This window comes from Balaenoptera musculus, chromosome 8, assembly GCF_009873245.2.
Source record: "Balaenoptera musculus isolate JJ_BM4_2016_0621 chromosome 8, mBalMus1.pri.v3, whole genome shotgun sequence".
NCBI classification, from domain to species: domain Eukaryota; kingdom Metazoa; phylum Chordata; class Mammalia; order Artiodactyla; family Balaenopteridae; genus Balaenoptera; species Balaenoptera musculus.
The window spans coordinates 102,427,285-102,452,837 of record NC_045792.1 but is presented as its reverse complement, the minus strand read 5'-3'; the positions used below and the strand labels follow the sequence as shown (position 1 = coordinate 102,452,837).

Genomic DNA, 25,553 nt, shown 5'->3' with positions numbered 1-25,553 from the left:
TCAAGATAAGGAATGTATCCATCACCCCAAAGATTCCCTGTTGCACCTTGGAAATCCCTCCTTCCCTCCCCTCCCCGTGTGCTGGGCAACCTCTAATCTGCTTTCTGACCCTAAAGATTAGTTTGCGTTTTCTAACATGTTATAAAAGTACATGTTTTATATAATTTGTATTTCATTGTCTAGATATACCAAAATCTGTTACCTGTTCATCTGCTGACTGACATTTGGGTTGTTTCCAGATTTTGGCAGTTGCAGATAACGCTGCTGTGAACGCTCAAGCGCATGTCTTCGAGTGGGCAAATTCTCCCATTGCTGTTGGTAAATAAAAACAGTGGAGTGGCTGGGTCATATGACTGGCATAGGTGTAAGTTTTTAAGAAACTGCCACGCTGTTCTCCATTCTCACCAACACTTGGTCTTTTAAATTTTTGCCCTTCTTGGGTGTGTGGTGGCATTTTGTGGTGGTTTTAATTTGCATCTTCCTAATGGTGTAGAGCATCTTTTCATATGCTTATTTGTCTTCCCTAGCTCCTCTTTTTTTTAAAAATAAATTTATTTATTTATTTATTTATTTATTTTGGGGTGTGTTGGGTCTTCGTTTTTGTGCGAGGGCTTTCTCTAGTTGCGGTGAGCGGGGGCCATTCTTCATCGCGGTGCGCGGGCCTCTTACTGTCGTGGCCTCTCTTGTTGCGGAGCACAGGCTCCAGACGCGCAGGCTCAGTAGTTGTGGCTCACGGGCCCAGTTGCTCCGTGGCATGTGGGATCTTCCCAGACCAGGGCTCGAACCCGTGTCCCCTGCATTGGCAGGCAGATTCTCAACCACTGCGCCACCAGGGAAGCCCCTTAGCTCCTCTTTGGTGAAGCATCTGTTCAAACCTTTTGCCCTGTTTTAAAATTGGATGATCTTTTTTTATTGTTCAGTTGTAAGTGTTCTCCATCTTTTCTAGATAGAAGTCCTTTGTCAAATATCGATTTTTCAAATGTCTTCCCCAAAGTTTGTGGCTTGCCTTTTTATTTTTGTAACAGTCTCTTTACAGTCTCTTTGGAAAGCAGAAGTCTTGTTTTATGAAGTCCAATATATCATTTTTTTCTTCTATAGCTCATTTTTTGTGTTCTATTGAAGATATCTTTGCCAAGCCCGAGGTGGCTAAGATTTTCTCCTGTTTTCTAAGCTTCTAAAAGTGTTATAATTTTTTTTTTTTAAAGAGTATTAGTCATTTTATTTTTATTTATTTATTTATGGCTGTGCTGGGTCTTCGTTTCTGTGCGAGGGCTTTCTCTAGTTGTGGCAAGCGGGGGCCACTCCTCATCGCGGTGCGCGGGCCTCTCACTATCGCGGCCTCTCTTGTTGCGGAGCACAGGCTCCAGACGCGCAGGCTCAGTAATTGTGGCTCACGGGCCCAGTTGCTCCGCGGCATGTGGGATCCCCCCAGACCAGGGCTCGAACTCGTGTCCCCCGCATTGGCAGGCAGATTCTCAACCACTGCGCCACCGGGGAAGCCCAAGTGTTATAATTTTAACTCTTATGTTTAGGTCTATGATACATTTAAAGTTAATTTTGGGGGACTTCCCTGGTGGCGCAGTGCTTAAGAATCCGCCTGCCAATGCAGGGGACATGGGTTCGAGCCCTGGTCCGGGAAGATCCCACATGCTGCGGAGCAGCTAAGCCCATGTGCCACAACTACTGAGCCTGCGCTCCAGAGCCCGTGCTCCACAAGAGAAGCCACCGCAATGAGAAGCCCGCGCACCACAACGAAGAGTAGCCCCCGCTCGCCACGACTAGAGATAGCCCGCGCACGGCAACAAAGACCCAATGCAGCCAATAAATAAATAAATAAAAAGTTAAAGTTCATTTTTGCATACGGTGTGAAGTAGGGTTGAATTTCATCTCCCCTCCTTTCTTTCTTCTTTTCCTTCCTTCCTTCCTTCTTCCCTCCTTCCCTTCCTCTCTTCCTTCTTTCCTTCTTTCCTTCCTTCCTTCCTTTCTTCTTTCCTCCCTTCCTCCCCCCTTCTTTCTTCCTTTCTCTCTCTTTCTCTCTCTCTTTCCTTCCTGCCCCTCCCTCTTTCTCTCTCCTTTTCTTTTCTTCTTTTCTTTTCTTTTCTCTTCTTTTCTATGGCTATCCAACTGTTCCAGCATCATTTGCCATAAAAGATTACCCTTTCCCAATTTAATTCATTTGGCACCTTGGCTGAGAATCAATTAATCGTTTATGCATGGCTCTATCTGAATTCTTGATTCTATTTTATCAAACACAAGTTGTCCAGCTCTGTTCCTCTTTTCTTTTTTAATTAATTAATTAATTTTTATATTTTATTTTATTTTTGGCTGCGTTGGGTCTTCGTTGCTGCATGCGGGCTTTCTCTAGTTGCGGTGAGCGGAGGCTACGCTTCGTTGCGGTGCACGGTCTTCTCATTGCGGTGGCTTCTCTTGTTGTGGAGCACGGGCTCTAGAGAGCAGAGTCAGTAGTTGTGGCACATGGGCTTAGTTGCTCCACGGCATGTGGGATCTTCCTGCACCAGGGCTCGAACCCATGTCCCCTGCATTGGCAGGCGGATTCTTAACCACTGCACTACCGGGAAAGTCCCGAGACTTTCTTGCTTTCTTTTTATTTTAAATCTTTTTTTTTTGAATTTTTGAATTTTATTTTATTTTATTTTTATACAGCAGGTTCTTATTAGTTATCTATTTTATACATATTAGTGTATATACGTCAATCCCAATCTCCCAGTTCATCCCACCCCAAACGCCCCTCACCCCGCCACTTTCCCCCCTTGGTGTCCATACGTTTGTTCTCTACATCTGTCTCTATTTCTGCCTTGCAAACCGGTTCATCTGTATCACTTTTCTAGGTTCCACATATATGTGTTAATATACGATATTTGTTTTTCTCTTTCTGACTTACTTCACTCTGTATGACAGTCTCTAGATCCATCCACGTCTGTACAAATGACCCAACTTCATTCCTTTTTATGGCTGAGTAATATTCCATTGTATATATGTACCACAACTTCTTTATCCATTCGTCTGTCGATGGGCATTTAGGTTGCTTCCATGACCTGGCTATTGTAAATAGTGCTGCAATGAACATTGGGGGTGCATGTGTCGTTTTGAATTATGGTTTTCTCTGGGTATATGCCCAGTAGTGGGATTGCTGGGTCATATGGCAATTCTATTTTTAGTTTTTTAAGGAACCTCCATACTGTTCTCCATAGTGGCTGTATCAATTCACATTCTCACCAACAGTGCAAGAGGGTTCCCTTTTCTCCACACCCTCTTCAGCATTTGTTGTTTGTAGATTTTCTGATGATGCCCATTCTAACTGGTGTGAGGTGATACCTCACTGTAGTTTTGATTTGCATTTCTCTAATAATTAGTGATGTTGAGCAGCTTTTCATGTGCTTCTTGGCCATCTGTAAGTCTTCTTTGGAGAAATGTCTATTTAGGTCTTCTGCCCATTTTTGGATTGGGTTGTTTTTTTTTAATATTGAGCTGCATAAGCTGTTTATATATTTTGGAGATTAATCCTTTGTCAGTTGATTCATTTGCAAATATTTTCTCCCATTCTGAGGGTTGTCTTTTTGTCTTGTTTGTAGTTTCCTTTGTTTTCAAAAGCTTTTAAGTTTCATTAGGTCCCACTTGTTTATTTTTGTTTTTATTTCCATTACTCTAGGAGGTGGATCAAAAAAGATCTTGCTGTGATTTATGTCAAAGAGTGTTCTTCCTATGTTTTCCTCTAAGAAACAGTGTCTGGTCTTACATTTAGGTCTCTAATCCATTTTTAGTTTATTTTTGTGTATGGTGTTGGGGAGTGTTCTAATTTCATTCTTTTACATGTAGCATTCCAGTTTTCCCAGCACCACTTATTGAATAGACTGTCTTTTCTCCATTGTATATCCTTGCCTCCTTTGTCATAGATTAGTTGACCATATGTGTGTGGGTTTATCTCTGGGCTTTCTATCCTGTTCCATTGATCTATATTTCTGTGTTTGTGCCAGTACCATATTGTCTTGGTTACTGTAGCTTTGCAGTATAGTCTGAAGTCAGGGAGTCTGATTCCTCCAGCTCCGTTTTTTTCCCTCAAGACTGCTTTGGCTATTTGGGGTCTTTTGTGTCTCCATACAAATTTTAAGATTTTTTTGTTCTAGTTCTGTAAAAAATGCCACTGGTATTTTGATAGGGATTGCATTAAATCTGTAGATTGCTTTGGGTAGTATAGCCATTTTCACAATATTGATTCTTCCAATCCAAGAACATGGTATATCTCTCCATCTGTGTCATCTTTGATTTCTTTCATCAGTGTCTTATAGTTTTCTGAGTACAGGTCTTTTACCTCCTTAGGTAGGTTTATTCCTAGGTATTTTATTCTTTTTGTTGCAAAGGTGAATGGGATTGTTTCCTTAATTTCTCTTTCTGATCTTTCGTTGTTAGTGTATAGGAATGCAAGAGATTTCTGTACATTAATTTTATATCCTGCAACTTTACCAAATTCATTGATTAGCTCTAGTAGCTTTCTGGTGGCATCTGTTGAGGATCTCTTTTTCTTCTTGTGTCAGTTTGATGAGAGAGGGAAGGCACTTGCCTGCGTAGGCAGGGATTCAATCTTGGGCAATCTGGCTGCAGAGCCGGGCTCTTGCCCAGTACATTTTCCTGTCTAAGGTACAATCACCTTCTACCTGTGAGGCCTCAAATAAGTCACTTCATCTCTCTGAGCCTCTTGTAAACAGGGAGAGCAATAGTATCTTCCTAGCAGGGTTGTTGTAAAGATTAAATGGTTTCAGAAACATGCTGCCCTGAGCATGGTGTCGGGAATGCTCTGGGCACTAAACAAGCTCAAGCTGCGGGCATCATCTGGATGACCAGCCCGGCCCTGTTCCTGACCTCTCTGCCCAGGACATCTCCTGACTCTTGGGCTCTCCTGTCCCTGGGCTGTGGTGGACCTGCCACCATATCTGCAGCCCCACGCAGCTGCATCACTCCCAGGGTGGCCATGGGTCACTCACTGTCTCTCCAGGTCCTGGATGGTGTCAGGGAGTGGAAGTCCCCAGGTCTCCAGCAGGAAGAGGACAATGAGGTTGGAAACGATGGGGATGACACCGTAGGGGGGGGGCCAGCAGGGGAAGGACCTCGCGGGTCATCCTGGTTAGGGGGACCATCACAGACCCCCGCTGACCTGCTGAATGCAGGAAGCCTTCTGCTATCATCCTGTGGGTAGAGAGGAGGGCCGGGACCCTGGTCACAACTGCCACTTCAGAGAGGCTACTTGGCTGGGCCAGGGGAGGGAAAGCTGGGCTGCTGGAGTCGCCCTCCTCAAGGGCTCTTCTAACCCCACCTCCTCCATTGAGCCCACCTAGATTTTTCCCATCCAAAGGGGATTCTGCCTCCTGGGAACATCCAGAGTCCTTCACGGAACTCTCTAGGGCCCACCCTATTCTCCCTGGTCTCAGGTAATTTGGAGGCTTGTCTCAGGGCTCCTGCTAGGCCACGGAGCTCCCAGTTCAGACTTTCTATAAAGTATCAACAAAATCAATAAATGTGTGTCAAAAAAAAAAAAAAAAGAAAGAGTGGACGAGTGAGTGAGTGAGTGAGCACCATGAGTGAGGCTGGGCCAGACCTCTGGGGGCCGGGGTCCAGCCCTGCTCTTCAGCTAAGTCCTTGGCCACCCTCAGCCTCAGTCTACCCAACTGCCCAATGCAAGGGTGCTCTAACTCTAGACCACTGGGTTCCGAGGTGACCTGGGGCTCCCTTGGGGCAGGGAGGGGACAGTGGGAAGCAAGCAGAGTCCCCACTACCCCGGGTAGCTCTTGATCTCCTCACCAGGGCTCTTATGAGATCTCACCTGAGCAGAGAGCTGTGTGGCTCGAAGCGGTTTCCAGCCCGAGGGCTCTCCGTGGGGGGGCTGCCTCCGAGCCTGGACTCTTGGGGAGGGGCTGTTTGCGGAGGCCCTGGCTGAGCAGGTGCCTTTGGGGGAAGGTCTCCAGGGCGTCTGCTCGGTTCCATGTCGGCACGCTGGGTCCCCCTCTCCCTCTGCTGTGTGTCCCTGGATGCCCAGTCCCTCTCTCTACCCCCGCCGCGGGCTCTCGCAGGGGTGTCCCTTTCTCGCCCACCCCAGGCCTGGCGGCCCCTCCTGGGCCCAGCCGGCAGCCCAGCCTACCGCAGCGAAGTTGGGAAGAGTTCCGGCTTGTAGACCATGATGCAGGTTAAGCTGATGCACAGCCAAGATCACATGCAGAGTCTGCAGATCTAGGAAAAGGAAAGGGTGAGGGTGGGGTCTGCTCGGGAGGGTCCCCAGGAGCCTGGAGCAGAGGGACTGGGTTCTCCTACAAGGCTGCTTTGAGCTGAAAGCAGGTCCCGGGCATTGTGACCCGGTGCCAGCCTGCCCCGGGCCAGGTGGTGATGCAGTGCAAGATGACATCCTGGTGGGTGGGCCGGGGGTAGGGTGCAGGGCAAGAACCCAGCCGGGTCTGGGGTGGGTGAGCCTGGGGGCAGCTGCAGGTGGCACTCGCGGGGTGACAGTGCCAGGGCTCCTTGGGCCCTGAGGGTGCTTCTTCCCTCGAAGGAGAGAGTCATGCCAGGCCCAGGCCCACAGCAGGGGCCCTGGGGTGCCCAGCTACCCAGAAGCCTTCCCACCACCCCTCAGCCTGCCTGTGGGGCCCCTGCTTCCACACGGAGCCTCAGCTGGGAAGCCAGGGTGCAGGTCACAAGCCAACGGCGGGCCTGGGCCTCACCTCCCTTCCCGCACGTGGCTGGGAAGAGTCATAAACTCTCAAGTGCTCGTCTTTGGAGTTTTTCTCAGAGCGCTGCATCTCGCTCAGAGTTTGGGCTCCCGACTGCTCCTCCCTCCTCACCCGGCCCCTCCCAGCTGCTGGTCCTCCCTTGCCTCCCTCCTGGCTTTGCTGCCACCGTGGGACACCTGTCCCTGCCCCTCCCCCAGTCACCCACCTTGAGCAATAAAATGAGACACGGAGAGGGTTTCTGGGGCCTCACAGCCTCAGTCAGAAAGGAGAGTGGGACCAGGGCCCATCCCGGCTTCCCCAGTGCTCTGCCTCTTGCTTCTTTTTTTTTTTATACAGATTTTTTTTTTTTTTTTGTCATTAATGCACCCACATTTTATAGTATCTGCAGTATGAGGTTTTTAATTTTTTTTATATAAATTTATTTATTTATTTATTTATTGGCTGTGTTGGGTTTTCATTGCTGTGCGCGGGCTTTCTCTAGTTGTGGCGTGCAGGCTTCTTATTGCGGTGGCTTCTCTTGTTGTGGAGCACGGGCTCTAGGCGCGCGGGCTTCAGTAGTTGTGGTGCGCGGCTCAGTAGTTGTGACGCACGGCTTTGTTGCTCCGCGGCATGTGGGATCTTCCTGGATGAGGGCTCGAACCCGTGTCCCCTGCATTGGCAGGTGGATTCTTAACCACTGAGCCACCAGGGAAGCCCCCTTTTTCTTCTTTTTTTGTTGGCCATGTGGGAATCTTAGTTCCCCAACCAGGGATCAAACCTGGGTCCCCTGCAGTGGAAGTGCAGAGTCCTAACCACTGGACCGCCAGGGAAGTCCCCCCTCTCGCTTAGTTAACAAGAGGAAACACCACACACATTCGGCCTGGTGCCTCTCCTGCCTCACTTGGAGCCCCCCTCAGCCTCCCGGACCCTTCCTCCCACTGCAGACTTGGCCTCTGGCTTGAAGTCTGGTCCAGGCCTGGCTCTGTCGCTTGCTGCTGAGGGACCTCGGGCACCTGGCTTCGTCTCTCTGAGCCTCAGTTTCCCCAGGAAAATGGGTGGAGGGCTGGTTGGGCTGTGGCAGTAATGGCCTTGGGCAGAGCCGGGGCACAGTGGCCCCTGCCCATCCTCGGGGCCGGGGGAGGGGAAGAGGCTGGAGGGGGTGCAGTGCAGTGGACAGGCCAGCAGGCGCCCGGGCCGGCAGCCCCTCAGCCTTCCCTCCCGCTGCCCTGGCTGCACCTTGTGGGACCAGCATGTTGGCCAGGATGGCGAGGCCAGCCACAGCCAGGGAGCCAGCCGGGGTCGTGTGGCGGCCAAAGAACCTGAGCAGGAGCGTGGTGGTGACCCGGGCCCGGAAGCCCGGGGCTCCAAAGAGGACCTGGAGGAGGAAGATGTTGCTCCCCAGGTTCTGCAGGCTGAGGACCAGCCCATCGTAGGAGAGGGTGAGGGGCAAGCTGTGGGGCGGATCCAGAAGCCAGGTCCCTGCCCCATGGAGGAGAGGGCACCCCTGCACCATCACCTACGCCGGGGCTGCACCAGGAGAGCACCACCAGCCCAGACCCCCGGGCAGCCTGGTGAATGCAGGATGCATCTCCCTGGGGTCAGGTTGTCCCAGGAAAGGGAGGGGAGGGTGGTGGCCCCATCCATTCCACGTGTGGGCCTTGGGTGTTAGCCTCGGGTGTCGGCCATGGTGGGCTGGACGTTGCCTCTTAGGCTCCGTCTCCACCAACCAGCAGGAAAACACGACCCTCTCTGGGCAGGTGGGGCAGTGGGTCAAGCTGACCTGCCCCTTCGCCAGGCTCTAGCACCCTCTGGCTTTGTTTCCTGTTCCCAGTCGTGGCCGGGGACCATGATCTGGGTCCCACTCTACTAGCCATGGACCTGGGCAAGTCTCTGCCTGGCCCTCTCTGGACGCGTTTCTTTGTCTTGAAACATGGGATTAATAATAGAATGGGGTCTCAGTGGAGGACGCTGGCCTGCCCCCTTCAGTGCCCTGGGGAGTTCTGTCCCCCAGCTGGGGAGAGCATCCCATGGCTGGTCTACACGGTCCAGAGAGACAACTCAGAAGGGTCACCCCAGCTCCCAGGTCCCCAGGCTGGGGCCTGGCTGTGACGGCGTCACCACGACCTCTCCCCTGCCCCTGCTGCTTCCTGCCCTCCCTGGCCCCCCTCTGCTTCCATGAGAGGTGATCCCTAGAGCCCCCTCTGTGAACTGCCTGCCCGTCGACCTCCATCTCAGAGCCTGCTTCCCAGGGGACCCCCCTGACACAGGCTCCTGAGTAGCTGAACTTAACAGTAGCTGAATTTCTACACATTGGAGATTGAATCTGGCTCCACAAGTGGCCATGGTGGGAAATTATTCTCCACCACTTTTCCAATCTGTCCCCATCCCTGCTTCACCTGGACGCTCCTCCCAGCCCTCTCCTTCAGCGGCACCTGACTGCCGTCCTCAGGAGACATCTGGCACCACCAGGCCAACAACTGTAGAGAAAAGCTGCGATTCCTGCAGGAACGCAGTGCTTCCTGAAGTTTGTGAAAGTGACTTGACAAGGGCCAGGCTGGAGCTGAAAGCGGCTGACCCGTAGGAATCTAGAGCCTTAGCCAGTAACAACTGGGTTAACAGAGACAAGAAAACCCACGAGGGTGGCCGCTTCACAGCCTGTGATTTGAATAACAAAGAGTGCAGAGTGGCCCCTGGGAGAATTGAGGAAGCCTTGATGGTTTTTGAAAGAATGGCCCTGGACATTCAGTGGCCCTGGGCACTCCTAATTTATCAGGAAAAAAAAAAAAACTTAAGCAAAAAAATAGAGAGAGAGAGAGAAGCATTTGATGCATTCTCTGTCTGAGATGTAGCATGTATTTGCCATTATAACCCATATGTGCTTAAATATAGCATAAAATAAATGTTTTCCTAATTTTGAGTTTTATTTCAAGATCAAGGCCCAATCAAACCTGACCCTCACTTTTCGATCCACTCTTCTGGAAGTCACTTAAACTGAATTTGTCTTAAGGAGCCTTTTCCTGGTCCCAGGTACCCCTGGGAGATGGGGCCTCCTGGAGTGGGACGGGGAGTCCACGCTCAATGTGGGGCTGGAGGGTCAGAGAGCAGGACGAGGAGGTAGCTCAGCCTGGGTTCAAATGCCTGCTCTGTCATCTTGGGCAAGTTTCTTGCCTCTCCCAGCCCCTCTTTCCCCATCTGCAAAGTGGGGTATAAATGAACTTATCTCATGGGATGGCTCAGAGGGAGATGTGTGTGGCCAGCACGTGGTCCCTGCCACCCTCTAGGAGTCCAGCTGTCAGGGTGAGTCCAGTGCTGACCAGCAGTGACCCTTTCCAGCTATCGCTGGTCCCTTGGCTCTGAGGACCTGGCTCTGCCTCTGCCCTGGGCTTCAGCCTGACCCTGGCACCCTGCCCAGGACCACAGCCCAGCCCTGCCTTCTAGCTGACTTCCTGAGCAAGCTGGCCTCCCGATCACATCTGTACGTACTCTGTCTCCCCCACCTGCTAGGCTCCTGCCTCCTGGGGGAGCTGCCTGTTCCAGCCAGAAATGTACCCCACGAGGCCTGCAGGGGCTGTTTTCCCGCTGGACACCCCGCCCTCCTTAGCCCCGGGAGGGATATGGCATACCTCACTACCAACAGTCTGCAGCTTCTCCAGCGGAGCGCGCGCATACGGAACAGGCCCAGCCCTGACCGGCGGGACTTCGCAGAGGCTACGTCCTCCTCCATGCTGGACATCAGTACCTCCAGCGATGACGGGGGCAGTGAATGTTGGGGCCATGGCCCTGCCCCACCCCCGTGCCGGGAACGGTGTCCGGATGGGCAGAGTGATAGGCAGAGCCTGGCCTTGGCCTCTGGAGACTGGAGAGCCCTGGGGGGTGCGGGTGGCCTGAGGGCAGAAAGGGTTCTCTCTGGCCCCTAGCTGAGCTATGTTCTGCAGACCCGGTCGCCCTACTCAGAGCCAAGGAGCAGGTCTTGTGTCCCAGCTCTAGTCTCTGAGCTGCAGGCTGCAGGAAGGTTTTGGCAGTTACCCCGCAAAGCCCTACCATCCCTCTTCACTCCTCTTGGCTGGCATCAGCGCATGCCCCCTCCAGCCATTGGATCCTCCCAAGTACCCGTCCAGTCTCTGCCTGCACCGCGGACCCCGCCTGCCCTGTGGTCAGCTCAGCCTGGTCAGCTCTAGCTCACGTCCTCTTGGAAGCTTTCCCTGATCCTTCTGCCCCCAGGGAGCTCTGTGTCCTCTAGTCTCCGTTCGCACATCCTCCCACACCTACTTCCTTGAAATAGCTACCTTCAGATAAGCACATCCTGCTTCCCCAAATACGCTGAGAAGCCCCGTGAGGTAAATGAGCAGTATATGTGAATTAAGGTGATGAGTAATAGAGATGGTGATGTGGGTGTGCTGTTGTTGACAATGGTTGTATTGTTGTTACTGGTGGTGTTGATGGTGGCTGTGGTGGAGTTGGGGATGGTGGTGATGAGGATGGCAATGATGGTGGTGAAGGTGATGGTGATGGTAATAGTGGTGGTGTTGGCGATGCTTTGTAGAGATGTTGATGGTGATGTTAATGATGGTATTGGTAGTACTGGTGATAATAAAGGTGAAGTCAATTGTGATGGTACTGCTGGTGGAGGTGATGATGGTGGTGGTGATGGTGGTAATAGTGATGGTGGGTCTATGGAGAGTTGTAATGCTGTTGATGATGGTGTTGATATTAGTGGTATTATTATTATTATTGGTGGTGGTAATGATGGTAGCGGTGTTTGTGTAGAAATGATGACAGTGGTGGTGATTGTGGGTGTAGTGGACATGGTAATGGTGGTGATAATGGTGATGGTGATGGTGATGGAGGTGATGATGGTGCTGATACTGGTGGTGATGATGATGGTGGTGATTATGGTGATGATGGTGGTGATGATGATTATGGTTGTGGTGATAATGGTGGTGATGATGGTGGTGATAATGGTGGTGATGATGGTGGTGATGATGATTATGGTGGTGGTGATGATGGTGGTGATGGTGATGGAGGTGATGATGGTGGTGGTGATGGTGTTGGTGGTGATGGAGGTGATAATAGTGGTGATGGTAGTGGCGGTGATGATGGTGTTGATTATGGTGATGATGATGGTGGTGGTGGTGGTGATGGTGGTGATAATGGTGGTGATGATGATGGTGGGGTTGATGGTGATGATTATGGTGATAACGGTGGTGATGATTATGGTGATGGTGATGATAGAGATGGCAAAACTGACAACAGTGGTGGTGATGTCGATGGTGGTGTTTTGATGGTATGGGTGTGTTGATGGAGGTGGTGCTGGAGCAGATTGGGGTGATGCTGGTGATAATAATGATAAAACATCAGTGGATGTCCTTCCCTGGGTCATGTCCCACACTCTGTATCACAAATAGCAGCATCTCACCTCTATAGTCAGTGTCTTTTTGGCTTCCTTGTGGCCATTTATCTTGGCCACCTTTTTGAGTTCCTGAAGCGCTCGATCTGTTTTGCCCACCATAATCAGCCATCAGGCGGATTCTGGCGGCCACCGGTTAAAGAAGCAGGTGCTTGGCTGGGTCTTTGTTTTCTTCGTGTAGATTGGGCACTCCCCCCAGGTCATGTGGGGAGGGGGTGGTGGGCAGCAGACCTGCCGGCTGCAGCAGGAGTGGGGAGAAGGCAGCCGCTTCTCCCTCTGCACCGCTAATGCCAGGCTGGGAAGTCCCTGATGGTCTCAGAATAAAGATGAGTCCCAACGCCTGGCCGCCCTCTTCACCAGCCCCCACTCCCTGGCACCCCATCTGGCTTCCCTGCTGCCAGGAGCCTGCCCGCCCAAGCCTCACATTCAGCCAGCGCACAGGCTGCCTGGACATGGGGTGATTCTGGGGTCATTTCTATGGCAGAAAGCTTGCATCATGCTGCATTTAAAAAAAACACACATTTAAAACATCCCCAACCAGAACCAAGTGGTTTTATGAAAGTAGTAGGCTTCTTCCCAGCCTCAGGGGCAGATGGGCAGGGGGAAGCATCTCCCTTTTGAAAGGGTCAGGGTTTTCCCAGCCCACAGGAGCTCAGCCCTGTTTTCAGGGAAGCTAAGAAAAACTTCTGGAGGCAGTTTGACGAGGTGGTTAGAAGAGTCAGCCTGCCTGGATTCAAATCTTGCCTCTGGCACGCAGTGACTGCGTGGCCTTGGGCAAGTCACTGGCCCTCTCTGGGCCTCAGCCCCTCATCTGGAAGTGGCAGTAATAACATCATCTTGCTCATTAGAAGGAGTGTTGATATACATCTGGTGTTACCAACAGCACCTGGATGCACCCAATAAGTGTGACTAGGGCGGCTTAATCAGTGTAACTATGGGATGGTCTTCCTCCTTTCTTCCTGGTCCTGTTGACACAATAAACCTCCATGTAGTCGGTGACTTTTGATCTATTTTATTTGCCGATGGGTCCCCAGTGCCTAAAGCCAAGTCTGGCACAGAGCAGGAGTGCAATAAATATTTGAGAATGAATGAATGAGTCCTTAGACTTCTCTACACCCCACAGCAGACCTGCGCAACTCTGGCCCATGGGCACAAGAGAACTTATGAGGACAGGAATTTGTGTTTATTTCCCTGTATCTCTTCTTCTAGTCTCCACCCAAGCAGGTATTTCCAGACCTTAGGGATTTTCGCAGCACCGAAAATAATAGTGATACTATCTTTCCATATCCAATGCCTGACTTGGAGATCTGCAGGCTGGGCAAGTGATGTGAGGGAGTGAAGCTGGTGGGTGGGTGGGTGGGGGGCTGGTGCCAATGTGAGGGAAGAACGGAGCCCTCAGCCTCAGGCCCAGAGGTCAGTGGGCTGGAGGGAACCATGGACCCCTGGCTGAAATGCCCACCCCGTAACTCTGAGCCCCCAAGATGTCTCTCCCCAGTGGGGTCTGCTCACATCATTCTCTTCTATGGTCTTGGCACCTCGGGAGCCGTGGCCAGCCAGAGTGGTAGGGCCCCTCTCACCCCGGGTCCCCCTCCCGTTCAGTGATGTTCTCCCCAAGGGAAAAGGCCCCAACTGCACTGACCAGGATATCAGGAAGATGACCAAGAAGGGCACCAACAAGGCCAGCTGGAGGGTTCGCCGGTCCCACAGGGCAAAGGCCAGGCTGCCCATGGCCGTCTGGCCGATGCTGTAGGTGCATCTCAGTATCATCATGGTGACGGCCCTCGTGCGGGTCGTGGTCCACTCCAACACTGAAAGACGGGGCAGATGAGCAGGTGAGGGCCACATGCAGTGGCCTTGAGCCCCCTCCTCCCCACCCCGACAGGGCTGGGGCAGGTGATCAAGGGATCCACTGAGCGTCGCCGAGGTCAGGATGATGCCAGAGAATCCCAAAGCGCTCAAAAATCGTAGACAAGGAAATTGGGGGCAACGATGGGGCTGATGCTGGCCACGCCACCTGCAGGCAGCGCCAGCTCAGAACTGGCTTCCGCCCAAACCTATTTCGGGAGACAAGCACAGTGGGGGCCTGGAGAGGGGCCCTGGGGACTTGGGCATAGAGGCAGGGACTTGCCGCCGGGGGGCCGAAGGAGGCTGGGGCACCTGCTGGGGCACCGGCCACTGCAGGCAGCACCTCCTTCTCGGATCTCCTAGGACCACGTACAGAGTGCATTTGTTATAAAAACGGCAGACGCCTTGCTCTCTGGGCCACAGTTTCTCCATCTGTGAAGTGCAGGGATTCACGATGACATACTGAACAAGGGAGGAGCCTGGCAGGAGGCTGAGCGCACATGGCCTTGGGTGACCCAGGCAGCTCCTCCATGCCTGTGACCAGAGGGCCCTCAGCCCCAGTGAGGTCAGCTTAGCCCGAGCCACCGCCTGCATTTAGCTGAAGTATGTGTCAGTCAGACTGGAGAGATGTGGGCGAACCTTGGCCTGGCCTGTCCCAGCAGCGCCCAGAAGCAGGGACACGCGCCCCAGATCCGGGGTGAGGTCTGGGGGCTGACACCTGGCGCTGACCCCAGGCTCGCCAGGCGACCCTCATACTGATTGCGATTTGGCTCCCGGTGTGGGTGGCCCCTGGGGAAGGATAAGTGGCGGCACGGCGGCCAGTCCTCTGAAAGTGCAAACTGGACCACCTCCTGCCTTGCTGCTCAGGCTTTCCGCTACGCTCGGGATAACATGAGGCCCACGAAGAGCGACCACTGTGCTGGCCCGGCCCAAGCTCTGCATGTGATTAACTCAATCATCACAGCCCCATGGGTAGGTGGCAGGGTCCCCACTCACAGGAGGAAGCCCAGAGAAGCAACAAACCCGCCTTCTAAGAAGCTGGGACACATGAGGTCCCAGAGCCTGCACTGCCCAGAGTCCGGAAGCCATTCATGCATTCAGCGTATTATGATTGTGCGCTATATGCTGGGCACTGAGGATACGGCCCCAAGGCCCCTGCCTTCTTGGAGCTACGTTCTCGTGGGGACACACACAGTAAACGAGCTAACGAAAGCTGGGCACCGGCAGAGAGAGCCAGGAGCTGTGATGGGGAGCGTGGGCAGGACCATGGGACCTTTGTGCCTGAAGCCGGAAAGGCCTCTCTGAGGAGTGGCCTGGAGCTGAGGCCTGCGTGCTGGGCACGAAGCAGCCGTGGGCAGAAACCTCTAGGCGAGGCTCGGCCACCGGCTTCAGTGTGTTCTGTGTGCTGGACGGGACCAGCGGTGCCCCAGGAGGGGCCGGCGTGGCTCAGGGGGAGAAGCCAAGTGCTGAGCAGGGGTGGTGGGGTGGGTGGGGACTGTCCTTGGTGTGGGAGCCCAGAGGACCTCAGGCTGGGCAGTGACCAGATCCACATATAAGCCTTTGCAAAGTCACTCTGAGCTCTGCAGCAGAACGGAAGGCCCAGTAGAGGCAGGAGACCCCAGAGGAGGCGTAGCAGGGGCAGAGAGGGCGGTGGCTTGGACGGGGGACAGCGGGCGTGGGGGAGAGGGTGCTGGGCTGGGGCTATGCCCTGGAGGATGAGTGTGGGCGGTGAGGGAGGGAGCACAGGGCTGGCTGTTTTCCAGGGTGGAGTCTGCTGGGGAGGGGGCTGGGCTGCGGGTGGAGAGTCAGCGGCTCAGCATTGACGGTGGTAAGTGTGAGGTGCCTCCAAGTCTGCAGTTGGGCTTACAAACTGAGGGGGTGCAAAGTGGGCGTTTTCAGCACTGGCCAGCGGCGCCCCATGCAGGAGGGGACCGCAGAGGGAGAGAAGGTCCCGGACAGCGTTCTGGGTGCTCCACCTCAGGAGGGTGTGGTGGGAGGCAGTGGAGGGGCGATGATGGGGGAGGAGGGAGAGGAGTATTTCTATTTCATTACATTTCATGTACTTGGAGTTAAAAGAAAGAGGGGTCTGTCTATGCCCAGAAGACCATTAGCTCCCTGAGGGCAAGGGCTGTGCAGTGCTTGGCACACAGTAGGTGCTCAATAAAGTTTGGTGCAATAGCTGAAGATGAGAGCCAGTGTTCAGGGCAATTTCTCAGCTCAACCTGGCATCGAGGTTCAGACATTGGGTTCTTGGCTCCCTGGGAACCTGGGACACGGACCCCAGACCAGGGGAGGCCCTCTCTTAGGAAACACGAACGCTCACTGGACATTTCCTTACCTCTGTCCCCACGATGCTCACTCTGTTTTGAAGGAGCTGGGAGGGGGAGAGATGCTCACCGGTGGGAGAGGAGGCCCCAGGTGATTCACCCGCCATGGCCCCCGCCAGGTAGATGCACTGCCCTAGGGGCTTCAGGCCCTGGTGGTCACACACCAGGTCCCGCCGGAAGAGAAGGAGGGTGCATCAGCCTGGCTCAGGGGGTGTGGAATAGCAGGGCCAGGGTGGCAGAGGAAGGTCCAGGACCCCCAGAGGGGATCCGGCCACCCTGCATGGGGTCCCCAGTTTCCTAAGGCCAGGTGACCCAGGTGGAAGGGGGGTGCGGGCGGCGGGCCTCAGCCCCCCACTGGCAGCCAACAGCGTGGCGCATGTGACACGGCTGTGGGTCTGATGGCGTGACGGCCGCTCCGAGTGGACAGTGGTGGGTGGTGGTTAAACCACAGGCTCGAATTCTGAGTCAGCTGATGACCGACCGGCTGGTGCCCCTGGGGGCGTTCCTGCACCTGGCAGAGCCCGTCTTCTCCAGAAATGAGGCTGTACAGTTGCTTCTCTTACAGGGCACGAAGATGAGCACTGAGGGCTAAGCACGTGTCACCGTGGTTTTCCCTGCTGCCTGACGTGGACCAGACAGACATCACCTGAACATTGCCCCCATCACCTCTCCCCCCCAGGTCAGCCCTTCCCTTCACCGAGGCCTGGCCGCTCCGCCCACGGTTCCCTCTCCATCTCCGCCTCTCTTCCCTTCACTGAGGCCTGGACGCTCCGCCCACGGTTCCCCCTCCATCTCCGCCTTTCTCGCCTTCACCGAGGCCTGTACGCTCCGCCCACGCCTCCCTCTCCATCTCCGCCTCTCTTGCCTGAATCGCTGCGGGAGGAACCCCCACCCCACAGGGCATTCTCCACCCTGCAAAGTCACCTCTTGAAAATGCAAATCAGATCACAGCATCTCCTAGTCGCAAAGCCTCCAATGACTTTCCTTTGCACTTAAACAAAATCCGGGCCCCGTCCCCACACTCCCCAGCCACTGCAGGACCCCTCACCCTCTGGGCCAGGTTCTGCTCTTTCAACACCCAGACAAGCTCCTACTTGGACCTCTGTCCCAACTGAGCTTTCTCCCGAACTTCACGTGACTGATTCCTTCTCTGTCTTTTAAAAAATTATTTATTTATTTATTTATTTATTGGCTGTGTTGGGTCTTCGTTTCTGTGCACGGAATTTCTCTAGTTGCAGCGAGCGGGAGCTACTCTTCATTGCGGTGCGTGGGCTTCTCATTGCGGTGGCTTCTCTTCTTGCAGAGCACCGGCTCTAGGCGCTCGGGCTTCAGTAGTTGTGGTGTGTGGGCTCAGTAGTTGTGGCTCGGGGGCTTACTTGCTCCGAGGCATGTGGGATCTTCCTGGACCAGGGCTCGAACCCGGGTCCCTTGCATTGGCAGGTGGATTCTTAACCCCTGTGCCACAAAGTAAGTCCCTGATTCCTTCTCTTATAATCCAAGTCTCATCTTAAATGTCACCTCTTCAGAGAGCCCTTCCCTGCCTGCCTCTCCCTTCCCTACTAGCAGGAGCTGCTTTCTCCTTTGTGCTCACTTATGACGCAGGGGCCTTGAGACTCAAGGCAGGACAGAAAGTGATGGAGAAGTTCTGGTGCCTGGCTGCCTGGGTTGAATCAGATTTGAGTGTGCTTTAGCTGTGTGTCCGGGGGCAAATTACTTAACCTCTCTGGGCTTTGGTTTTGTCACTTATTAAACGGGGTCAATAATAAAACCCACCTCAAGAGATTGTTGTGAAATTGCGATGACAGGGAAAGCATCAGAACAGTGGCTGTCACTTAAAGGGCACAAGGTATGGACTTGGTCTGCTGTTATTACTGGTTTAAATGTTGACTGATTCTGAATTCTCCAGCAGAATGTAAGCTCCTAGAAATCTCCCTGTCCATCCTGTAACCTTAGCCTTAGATCAGAATCCAGGCCATCCCAAGTGATCAGTAATTATGTGTTGAGGGAGTGGCATATCATTTAACAGCGGTGATGGAGTCTATCTCATCCTCCCCGTCATTGGGAGGCTGGGAAGGAAGGAAGTGGTGGGGTTGGTTGGGTCGGGTAGGGGGGAGGCCCTCACCTCGGTCACGATGGTGGAGGTAAACGTGCTGCGGTCGTAGACCCAGCCGTCCACGCACGGCTCCGTGGCAGCCTTGCTCCAGTTGGTGGCCGTGGCGTTGGGGTCCAGGAGCTGCCACTGTGGTTGGCGGAAGCGCAGACAATGGTGGGGTTCCTGGTTGGGGCTCAGTGGGATGGGGACGGCCAGGAGGGCCTCGGGGGTGAGGTTTGCGGGGGCCTCAGAGCCATTGTCCAGCATGTGGGCACAGCAGCGGTGGCCTGGGACAGCGGCTGAAAAGTTCACAACTAATTGGATGGGCGCCCAGACAGAGAGGAGGAAGAAGGTGAGGACCTGCAGGGCCTGGAAGAAGCCCACACCCTCAGCCTGCTCCAAGAGCTCAGTGAACACCATGGACAGAGATGCCGGCACCTAGAGCAGGTCTCCTGGGGGTCAGGGAGCTGGTGAGTATCCAGCCTGCTGCCCAGAGCCACTAGCAAGCGCAGGATCTCCAGACCTTCTGCTTCCGCTCACCACTCGGCCCCGTGGGGGTGGGGCAGCTGTCCAGCAGCCAGTCAAGTGTGTCCCAAGATGCCCAAGATACTTTGAAGAAACCGCTCCTCACCCAGTTTCTAGGAATGACCACTCAGATGCTCCACTGATCTGGAGAGGAGATAAGACTCACTGGGGCATCTGGGGCACCCTGTTCTCCAACACCAAGAGTAAAAGGTCAAGAAGCTTAAAAAAAAAAAAAAAGACTCGATGCCGTGATGTTACTGAATTACAGCTGTGGAAGAAACATCAACCGGGCCGTGGCCTCGTTGCCACGGTTAAAGTTAAATCCCAGCAAGGAATCCTGGGGGAGAAAGGCAGGCTCAGCTACTCAGAAAGGCCTCAGCAGCTCCCTGCGGGCCGCCTGATAGCATCCTTCAGTCTGAACTTTCAGAACCAGGAAACTGTTGGCCGAACTTTCATGCATCCTGGACCATATCAGTTCATTTGGCTAAAGCACGGAAGTGAGGATCAAGCAGGGCCCTCCGGAGCGGGGCTCCACCACCCTGAGGCTGCAGGGAGGCTGGGGGAGGTGGGAGTGGGCGTGCAGAGCTGGCAGGAGGGCCCAGGCCTGGGCTCTGTCCCTCCTTACTGTGTGCCTCCTACCAGGCAGCATGGGGACACCAGCTTACAGACGCACTATTTCAGGAAATTTCCATTTCAAGGTTCCAAGTTGCCTTTATTAGATTGTAAGCTCCCCCAGGTTGGAAACCAAGGCTACGATTTCCTGGCATCCCTTAGAAGGCCCTCGGGGGCCCTGGAGCTGAGCAGACTGGGGAAGTGAGTAAAGTCACACCTCCCTGACCCAGTATCTGATGCCAGTCCAGCTTGGTGTGAGGAGGCGGGCAGCCCCTGCCCCAGCGCCCCACCCTGCGCTATGCCTCTTAGTAACAGCTGCTCCTGGCACCAAGGGCTTGCTGTGTGCTCAGCTCCATGCTGACCACGTTGCCTGCACTCTCTCATTCCCTCCTCATAGCAGCCCAGGAGAGAAGCAGTACTGATTCCCCCAGACAAGGAAACTGAGGCTCAGAGAGGGCAGGCAGGTTGCCCAAAGTCACACAGCATAATCAGGATTCGAACCAGACACCACAGCCTGTGCTCTCTTCGAGGCCCCTGGCTAGCTGCTGTTTGGTCTCTAGCTTGTCATGTACCAAATCCCAGCTAAAGGCTGGAATTCAGAATTTGGGTCAGAATTAGGGCCTCCCAGGTGCAAGAAGAATTGGCTGAGTCAGTTCCGGAGAGAAGTCTGAAGAGCGCTGGAAGTGTGGGTGAGGTGTGGGTGGATGTCTGGACCCTAAACTTCCCAGAAGCTCCCCAGAGCGCTTGGGGAACTCAGCCAAGATGGCGCCCAGCCAGGAAGCCGGGAGTCAGGGTTCTGGGCCTGGATTTCAAAGCCCGGGCCGCTGCCTCTCGGGCAGGAACTCGTTGTGAATTTTAAAATAGCAAATAGAGAGAGGTGGGGAGAGAACCAGCCCAAACTAAAGCCCAGGAGGCCAGGAGAGAGGGGCTGATTGGGAGCAGCCCCCTCCAAAACTATCCCAGGCCAAATTTTACATGGAAAGAATCGTGCTTCATGCCTAGGTTTGTGCAAACAGCATCATCACAGGGGCAGGCCTGGACCCGGGGACCATAACCTTGAGCAGTGACTTCCGCTCTCTGGCCCCTGGTTTCTGACCTGGGAAAGGAACTGTTGCCATGTTGGTGTTTCAAACCTTAGCCAGGATCAGAAACCATAGGAGTGCTGGTGAAAATGCAGTTCCCCTGTGGGCCCAGGAATTTGCATTTAAAAATAAGCCCTGAGGTGATTCTGCTGCACTAGGACCCAGGCCTCCCTTGGATAGTGGCTGGGCTAGAGGTGGCTACTGAAATCCCAGGGTCTTCGAGAGAATTCTTTTCTCCTTCTACCTCCTCCTTCCATATGCTTTAAAAAATGTTCTCTTCTTCCCTGCCATTTGCCTGTCATGGACGCCCCTAGGCTTTGCTTACAGGAGAAGGTCAAACCTCCTGGATTTGCCAGAAGGCTCCCGGAATCTCCAACTGACTTTCCGCTTCCAGACCAAGGAATTTTTAATTTGTATTTTCTCTTTTTCTGGGGCTGCAGGGGGCAGGGCTGGGTGCAGCTGCTCCGCCACCTGGTGGTCACACCCGGGACTGCAGCATTCCCAGCATCCCGCTCATCCTCACCCATGTGCCCATCCCCCAAGAATACCGAAGCAGAGGTGGGAAGAGGGGGCCTTGGGGTGGGATGCAGGCAGCCTCGGATTGTAGCCACCAAGCCCTCCAGACTGTCTCATTAAATTAATTCATGTAAAGTGAACCCCTGGTTCTCGTAGAACCAGAATTGCCCTTGGGGTTGACTTTTCTATCCAAGGGCTCTACCAATTAAAGCCAAGGCCAAGGGACTTCCCTGGTGGCACAGTGGTTGAGAATCTGCCTGCCAATGCAGGGGACACGGGTTCGAGCCCTGGTCCAGGAAGATCCCACATGCCGTGGAGCAACTAAGCCCGTGTGCCACAACTACTGAGCCTGTGCTCTAGAGCCTGCGAGCCACAACTACTGAAGCCCACACGCCTAGAGCCCGTGCTCCGCAACACGAGAAGCCACCGCAACTAGAGAAAGCCCACACGCAGCAACGAAGACTCAATGCAACATGCCCCCCCCCCCAAAAAAAAAAGCCAAGGCCAAACTTGGCTGCCAAATGACCTTAGGCAGTTCACTTCCCTTCTCTGAACTCCAGGGTCCCTTCTCTGAATCTCTAAGGTGGAGGCCTTCCGCTTACTTATAGTGAGATTAAATGAGATAATGAATGGCCTGACAGTGGGTATTAACCACCACCATCATCACTGGCATCGCACTTGACCCCTTATTCTTCCTTTTTTTCTTTTCCAGTTGAAGTCACAGCATTTCAGATCCAGCTGGGCTCACTGGATTTTGGCCCCTTCCTGCACTCCTAGAAGATCCTAGGGTCGGGAAAAGGTGAGGGTCTTTCCTGGGCTCACACAGCAGGGCAGGGGTGGAGACTTGTATAAGTCACAGACTCATGGGGGTAATGGAAGGAAAGCCCCTTCTCTGCTGTCTTAACGCCAGCACTTCTCCCCCAGAGGAATCCACTCAAATGCTTTTTTCTATGTATTCAGGAACACATCAACATTAATAATTAGCTGTCTTTGAGAAGTTGTATGTGTACACGGCAAACAACCCAATGTTCCAGCACTTTGTAAAATGACAAATAAAATTCCTCTTCCCCCATCACCCTCACCTGCCCGGAGGCAGGTGCCACCAACCATGTTTATTCTTCTAGAAAAATCTTAGAGCATCTTCAAATATACGCATCAAGTTTTAAAAGCGTTGAATAGGTAGTCAATTCGCAAGATTCGGAACAGAAAATGTAGACAAGGTATACAATGAAGCGGCTCCCCCACTTGCCCCCTTCCACAGTCCCCACTTGCCACCTCCACCCTCAGGTAACCTTTTAAAATTTCTTGTGCATCCTTTCACATTTGCTTCCTAAAACATAAGCAAGGGCAAATGTGCATTCTTATTTTGCTCCCTTTTATGCAAAAGGTACCTTTGCACTTTGTGTTTATTTCCACACAATGGTATACCTTGTGCATCCGAGAACATCCTGATTCATTTTCATAGTTGCATAGTATTCCATTGTATGGATTTCCATAATTTACCTAACTGGTTTCCTATCGATGGATAGTTGGATTGCAACTAATATTTTGATATTACAAAAAATGTTGAAATGAATAACTTTGCACATATACCCTTTTGAATGTGTGCTACTGTATCTGTAGAATAAAATTCCAGAAGTGGGATTATGGAGTTGAGGTGTCAGTGAGCTGGTGGCCTTGAGAGGCAGCCCCAGTGGCCTCCCCAGGGACACCCTCATGTACACTGTCCCCAGCTTCCTAACACACTGCACTATGACCACACTTGTGGGGTTTTGCCAATATCATGGGTGACAAGTAGTATTTTAAGGCTGCTTTATTTCATCTTTCTTTTCTTATGAGTGAGGTTGAGCATCTTTTAACATATTTAAGACATATTTGCATTTCTTTTTGCATGAACTGTTTCTTCTTGTTCTTGGTCTATTTTTTGATTATGGTCTGTGGCTTCCTTAGCAATTTCTACAAGTCCCTTTTATGTTAGGGAGGTTGGTTCTTTGCCTGTGATAGAAATTGAGAATATTTTTAAATTTCTTTGGACTTTGTCACCATGCTATTGTTATTGATCTTTTTGCATGGAGAATTTTTTTTTTTTTTTTGGTCATCAAATTTTCAATCTTTTTTTTTTGACTTTGGGATTTTTGTGGCATAATCTGAGAGGTCTCCTCCACACTATGGTGATGAAGGAATTTTTTTTATGGTTTGCCTCTTTAAATCAAGAAGGATTGTTGGGTTTGTCACATGTCTTTTCAACACCTATGGGGTTGACAGGATGACTTTTCTTGTTAAATCGATGAATATGATGAATTATGTTAATAAATTTCCTGAATCATATGAATGAGTTTTCCAAAGAATGCCGAACCATCCTTTCATTCCAGCAGTGAACCTACTTAGACAAGGGCTATTATTCCTTCAATGTGCAGCTAGATTCTGCTCGTTAAGGTTTTATTTAGAGCTTTCCACGACTCTTCGCATGTGAGTTTGGGCTGTGGTTTCCTCCCTTCCTTCCTCCCTTCCCACAATCTTTGTAGGTTTTGGTATCAATGTGATACTTCATTAAAAATAATTTGGCTGTGTCTTCTCACGCCCTGCCTCAGTTTACATAATGGAGGGCTTTTCCTCCATCCTCGATATGTAGGAAGGCTGAGAAACGGGGGCCTCTGGGACCGGGGAGGAGAGACGGTGTAAGAGGGTCTGAGCTGCACCTGCAGGTTCCAGGAGGTAGGATGTGACCAGACAGTCTCATATCTGAGCTTTATTTCCTCAGACGGGTCCAGGCTGCCAGGTGCTCATGTTCAGAGGTTGTCTCCTCTCCAGTGGACCCTGGTCACCACAGCCCCCTCCCCACCCCCCCGTTTATGCTTTGACCAGATGCAAGAACTGTGATGTCTAGAAACTGCTGGAATTGTCCTGCAACCCACGGCCTTGTCCACTGGTCCTTCTCAAAGCAAGTGGCCTGAGACTGGACTTTCCCTCAGCCCCAGCTACGTGGATTCAGCCCTTGTTATTTGGCTTCTGCTTACTTACTTTGGTTCTGTGGGAAAGGGGGCAAAGGACTTCTTTTCTGTACCTTCTGACGGCACCTACTGCGGGTACCCGAGGGCTTTCTCTGGCTGCAGGAGCTCGAGGGGGCCACGTGGAGCAAGTCAGAAGTTTCAGAGACATAAGGCCCCCAGAGCAGCCTCCAGCCCGGAGCTGGTGGGTCCATCCCCAGCTTGTCTGGCCCCAGTGCCACGAAGGTAGCTGGCTTGATACCATCCCCTGTGGGCTTCCTTCTCTTCCCTGTCTCACTTCCCCTCCTGAGATCACCTCCAGATAAATGGTTTACACTCAGACCTTTGGAGGAACCCAACCTAAGGCAGGGGTCCCAACCCTCTTTTGTGAGGCGTGACAGTTGGTCAACAGGGGTCCTGGGATTATGTGTGGGCGCCAGGCTGATGCCTCGGTTACGCTCCGGACTACTGAGGAGGTGGGTGACTCATGAATAAAGGAGGCTCAGAGATGTCAGGTGATTCCCTCAAGCCTCACAGGGATGCCACAGGGGGGTGAGCCCCACTCCCAACCCCACCCCTTACTCCTTCAGGGTGTCTGCTGCTGGGGGTTCCCCTCTGTGCATTCGCCAATAGACTAAAGGGACAGAGACTTAGAGACAGAAGGATCCTGAGATGCGTCCTCACCCCTCATCTTGCCACAGAGAAGAGCCTCAGAGACATAAAGTGCTGGCCCCGGGGTGGAGGGGTGATGGGGCAGCGGCCAGGATCCAGGTGTCCCCGCTCGGTTCTCTCCACACTGCCTGCAACCACCAGAGAATGACCATGAAGTCACCGGTCACCCGTGCTCTGCCCGCCTGGACTGACCCACTCCCAGCTGTTGTGAGACCCACTCTCGCATTTGTCTCAGAGGGCTTGGGATTCATCTCATTGCACATTGTAAGGGGCTGAATGGTGGCCCCCAAAGTGATGTGTCCACACCCTACTCTCCAGAACCTGGGGATGTGACCTTATTTGGCCAAAAGGTCTTTGCAGATGTGATGAAGGATCTAGAGATGAGAACATCCTGGATTACCTTAAATCCAATGACGAGTGACCTTATAATAGACACACAGAGGAGAGGCACAGGGAGAAAAGGAGGTCAGGTAAAAACAGAGGCAGAGATTGGAGTGATGTGGCCACAAGCCCAAGAGCACCTGGAGCCCCCAGAAACGGGAAGGCACACAGAGAGATGGTCCCCCAGAGCCTGTGGAGGGGCACGGCTCTGCGGACACCTTGAATTTGGACTTCTGGCCTTCAGAACCATGAGAGAATAAATGTCTGCTGCTGTTAGCCACCTGGTTTGTGGTGCTTGGTTACTGCACCCTAGGAAACTCAGACACACATTTATTTATTCCACTTGGTTCTTAAATGTTTTTCCAGCAATTTCCCTCCACCTACCAAGACTCAG

General features: G+C 52.8%; 1 protein-coding gene across 1 annotated transcript; it reads right to left on the bottom strand.

Annotated features, from left to right (window-relative positions):
* Positions 1-4,996: 4,996 nt before the first annotated feature.
* SLC22A11 (solute carrier family 22 member 11) lies at positions 4,997-18,804 on the bottom strand. Its single transcript, XM_036861373.1, is given in 14 exon segments — positions 4,997-5,102; positions 5,104-5,202; positions 6,152-6,208; positions 6,210-6,240; positions 7,950-8,164; positions 10,337-10,452; positions 12,130-12,276; positions 13,756-13,928; positions 14,031-14,084; positions 14,087-14,134; positions 14,137-14,174; positions 16,363-16,390; positions 16,393-16,464; positions 18,405-18,804. Coding segments are annotated over 14 exon segments (1,584 nt in total).
* Between the last annotated feature and the right edge of the window lie 6,749 nt (positions 18,805-25,553).